Source organism: Austrofundulus limnaeus, unplaced genomic scaffold (assembly GCF_001266775.1).
Source record: "Austrofundulus limnaeus strain Quisiro unplaced genomic scaffold, Austrofundulus_limnaeus-1.0 Scaffold47, whole genome shotgun sequence".
NCBI classification, from domain to species: Eukaryota; Metazoa; Chordata; class Actinopteri; order Cyprinodontiformes; family Rivulidae; genus Austrofundulus; species Austrofundulus limnaeus.
In genome coordinates, this window is record NW_013952449.1 from 1,961,050 (window position 1) to 1,965,263 (window position 4,214).

Sequence of the window (4,214 nt, forward strand, 5' to 3'; positions counted from 1 at the left end):
GATGTTAAATTAACAGTGTAGATGTTAAATTAACACTGTGGATGTTAAATTAACAGTGTAGATGTTAAATTAACACTGTGGATGTTAAATTAACACTGTAGATGTTAAATTAACACTGTGGATGTTAAATTAACACTGTAGATGTTAAATTAACACTGTGGACGTTAAATTAACACTGTCGATGTTAAATTAACAGTGTAGATGTTGAATTAACACTGTGGATGTTAAATTAACACTACAGATGTTAAATTAACACTGTAGACGTTAAATTAACACTGTGGATGTTAAATTAACACTATAGATGTTAAATTAACCCTGTGGAGGTTAAATTAACACTGTGGATGTTAAATTAACACTGTGGACGTTAAATTAACACTGTGGATGTTAAATTAACACTGTAGATGTTAAATTAACACTGGCATTTTTGCTGTGAACGTACAGATCCCTCCTCCTACCTTTGACAGATCCACAGGTACGTCCAGGTAGTGGTCCAGGAAGTTGGCGTTCTGTTCGGGGTCGAGAAGCTCCAGCAGGGCAGAGGACGGATCGCCCTGGTAACCACGGCCAATCTTATCCACCTGGTAAACAGATGTGGATTTTAGTTTTAATCTCTAACATGGAACTCTTTAAATCAATAAGAAGGTTTTGCATTTTCCCCTTAACTTCTCCTGAACTATTGCCCCTGCAGAAATGACTTTATTTGGCTGAAAGATGCAGCAGTACCAACCTCATCGATTAACACCAGAGGGTTCTCCGTCTTTGTTTTCTTCAAACACTGGATGATCTTCCCAGGCATCGCACCAACATATGTTCTCCTGGAAACACAAACAAATCAGTTACAAACAGTGCCCTCTGCTGCCAACACCACAGGAACTGCAGAGATTTTACAGGCTTCATAAAAAAATGACTGAATTATCATCAAAACAAAATATAATTGATAAGTGTGAAAACTAAACTGAATGATTTGCTGAGTCCTGTTGAAAAAGCTGTAATTGAGTTGTTGAAACTAAAAAAAATGAAGAAAAACAGCTATAATAATCCAAATATTTCCCCGAAACACGCCTAAAGTTAGAGAAAATAGCTAAATCCTAAACACAGGTAAAGGGTAGCAAACAGCTGAAACTAGCAAAGGTTAACTAAAAGTAATTAAAAAGTTAAAGTAACACAATGAGAGGCAAAATCTAGAAGCAGTAGAAGGCTAGCTAAACTCTAACATGATTTAAAGAAAAGCTTAAAGTATCAAAAAGCTAACAAAAGCAAAAGTTCGGCTAAAACTTGCAAAATTTTAGCTAAATCCTAAAAGGCAAAATATTAGTTTAAAGTTACAAAAGGATAGCTAAGAGTTAAAATAGATAAAGGATAACTAAAAAAAGTTAAAAGGTTGTCTAATATAGTAATAAGGTAGCTAAAAGCTAAAGTAGCATCTGGAAAGGTAAAATCTAGAAATGGTAGAAAGCTAGTTAGAATGCTAAAAACAGCTACAGGGAAGGTAATGGATAAAAGTTGGAAAAAAATAGACAAAAACTGAAGGTAGAGGTAGTAAAAAGCTAAAGAAGTATCAAGAAAGGTAATATCTAGTAGTGGTAGATAGCTAGTTAAAAGCTAATAATATCAAAAGGACCGCTAAGAATGTCAAAAGGCTAGTTAAAGCTAACATAAGCAAAAGTTTACCTAAAACTTACAAATTACTTGGTAGTAGCTAAAACTAGCAAAAGGCTAGCTTAACACAATAAAAAACTAAATAATATGAGGAAAGGTAAAATCTAGAAGTGGTAGTAGGCTAGGTAAAAGCTAGCCATATCTAAAGGATAGCTAAAACTATAAATATGCTCTATAAATAGGCTAGCTACAGCTAACAGAAGCAAAGGAAAGTCTTGCTAAAACCGTAGCTAAAAGTATAATTCTGACTTGTCAGCAGGGGAAACCCCAGACTTTACAGACCTGTGTCCTTTGATCTCAGCCACGTCGGTCATGCCTCCCACACTGAACCTGAAGTACTGCCTGTTCAGGGCCCGGGCTATGGAGCGAGCGATGGACGTCTTCCCGACACCAGGAGGACCGTAGAAACACAGGATCTTGCCCTGTGTGGAGCCTCGGAGCTGGCTCACCGCCATGAACTCCTGCACACACGACAGAGAGCGGCTTCACCTCTGCAGAGTTCGACACGGTCACAGCCATTCAACACGATTGGTTTGTGTGCGATGCTGCTCACCAATATACGTTTCTTCACATCATCCATTCCGTAGTGATCTTCTTCCAGAACTTCTTTGGCTCGGTCCAGTAACAGGTTCTCTTCACTGTTTGTGCCCCACGGCATGCTGGTCAGCCAGTCCAGGTAGTTACGGGTCACACTGCAGACCACCAAGGAGGGACATTTTTGGAAGTAGAAAGAAACAAGGTAACACATTAATGAGTGAACACTAACCATTAACACAAATTAGTGGTATATATACCACTAATTTTAAAATGATTTAAGCAACTATTCACTACTTATCAAAGGTCGGTCTCTGAAAGAGAAATAACAGGACACACTTAAACTCTGATGAATGGTTGTCCAGCAACCCCAGTTTGTTGAGTTCTTCATCGATCACTTCCATTATGTGCTGAGGAACAGTCCTGTCTTTCAGTCGCTCTCGAAATTTTTCTTCAATAGCTTCTTTGTCATCTTTTTCTAGACCCAGCTCCTGAAAAGACAAAGATAATTATAGATCTGTTCAGTCAGGTGTGGATCCTTCACAGGCAGAACAGGTTGCATCAGTTAATGTCTTTATGTTGCTCCTGGTAGTTACAGAACTAAACAACGCTAACTTGAGCTTATGTTGCCGTGTCATTTCAGCTAACTTGAGCTTATGTTGCCGTGTCATTTCAGCTAACTTGAGCTTATGTTAGCTTATCATTTCAGCTAACTTTAGCTTATGATACCGTATCATTTCAGCTAACTTGAGCTTATGTTAGATTATCATTTCAGCTAACTTGAGCTTATGTTACTGTATCATCTCAGCTAACTTGAGCTTATGTTACTGTATCATTTCAGCTAACTTGAGCTTATGTTACTGTATCATTTCAGCAAAATTGTCCACATCAATAAAGACGTGAGTTTATGAAAAATTAGTAGAGATAAAACTAATTTAACAGGACCCTTGACTTCCTGTGTGTTCTGGAAAACCTGGGAACAGAATGAGGGCAGCCTGCTTTACCTTCTTGATGATTTTGAGTTGCTCCTGGAGCAGGTACTTCCTATGGGTCTGTTTGATCTTCTCCTCGACCTGAGAACGAAGCAGAAACGGATCAGTGTCTGTCAGAGAGGTGAGTGCAGGCAGGTTGATGCTTGCAAACAGAACTGTGACCTCTGACCTCACGACCGAGGCGCTGCTGCAGTTTACTCAGTTCAAACTCCTTCTTCAGAAGAGACAGCGCCTTGTAGAGACGTTTAGGGATCTATAGAGACAAAGACGATGGTCACATCAACTGTTAATATATGTTTAATTACTTAAAACTCAATGGGATCTTCCTGGGTAAATAAAGTTTAAATAAAAATGGTGCTTACGTTGGTTTCTTCCAGGACATCCTGTAGTTCATGAGACTCCGCCCCCGTCAGCGCTGCTCCCATGTCACTCAGGTAGATGGGATTATCCACCACCCTCTGACCAGCCTGCATCATCTGAAGGACCGACTCTCTAACACACACAGACACACACACAAGAACACTATTATAATAGAACCGAATGGAATAGAATAGAAACAGAAACAACCTTTATTGTCCCGCGCGGGGAAATTCAGGTGTAATAGCAGCAGCAGATACATACATCAATCCACAGAAACATGTGACATTATCAACTGTAGCAATAATAATATAGTGAAAATAAAAATAAACATAGGCTAAAATAAAAATAAGAATAATAAATATTGTACAGGACCATCAAGATGAAATTAGATAAAAATGAAAATAAAAGCAAGATACTGTGCAGAAAAATATGAAATTACAGGAAAAAACAGTGGGCGGCACGGTGGCTCAGTTGGTAGAGCTGATGCCTCTCAGCAAGAAGGTCACCGGTTCAAATCCCGGTCCGGGGACCTTTCTGGGTAGAGTTTGCATGTTCTCTCCGTGCATGCGTGGGTTCTCTCCGGGTACTCCGGCTTCCTCCCACAGACCGACAGACACACTGACAAACTGTTAGGTTAATTGATAACTCTAAATTGTCCCTAGGTGTGAG

At 39.2% G+C, this 4,214-nt stretch overlaps 1 protein-coding gene across 1 annotated transcript in view; it reads right to left on the reverse strand.

Moving 5' to 3' along the window:
• Positions 1-4,214, reverse strand: part of lonp1 (lon peptidase 1, mitochondrial) — a 17,428-nt gene that overhangs the window by 5,901 nt on the left and 7,313 nt on the right. The window contains exons 7-14 of the mRNA XM_014008056.1: positions 3,548-3,677; positions 3,355-3,438; positions 3,198-3,266; positions 2,533-2,684; positions 2,213-2,351; positions 1,942-2,120; positions 728-815; positions 456-578 (exon numbers count right to left, since the gene is read on the reverse strand). Coding sequence (XP_013863510.1) covers positions 456-578; positions 728-815; positions 1,942-2,120; positions 2,213-2,351; positions 2,533-2,684; positions 3,198-3,266; positions 3,355-3,438; positions 3,548-3,677 — 964 coding nt within the window. The remainder of the gene's footprint in view (positions 1-455; positions 579-727; positions 816-1,941; positions 2,121-2,212; positions 2,352-2,532; positions 2,685-3,197; positions 3,267-3,354; positions 3,439-3,547; positions 3,678-4,214) is intronic.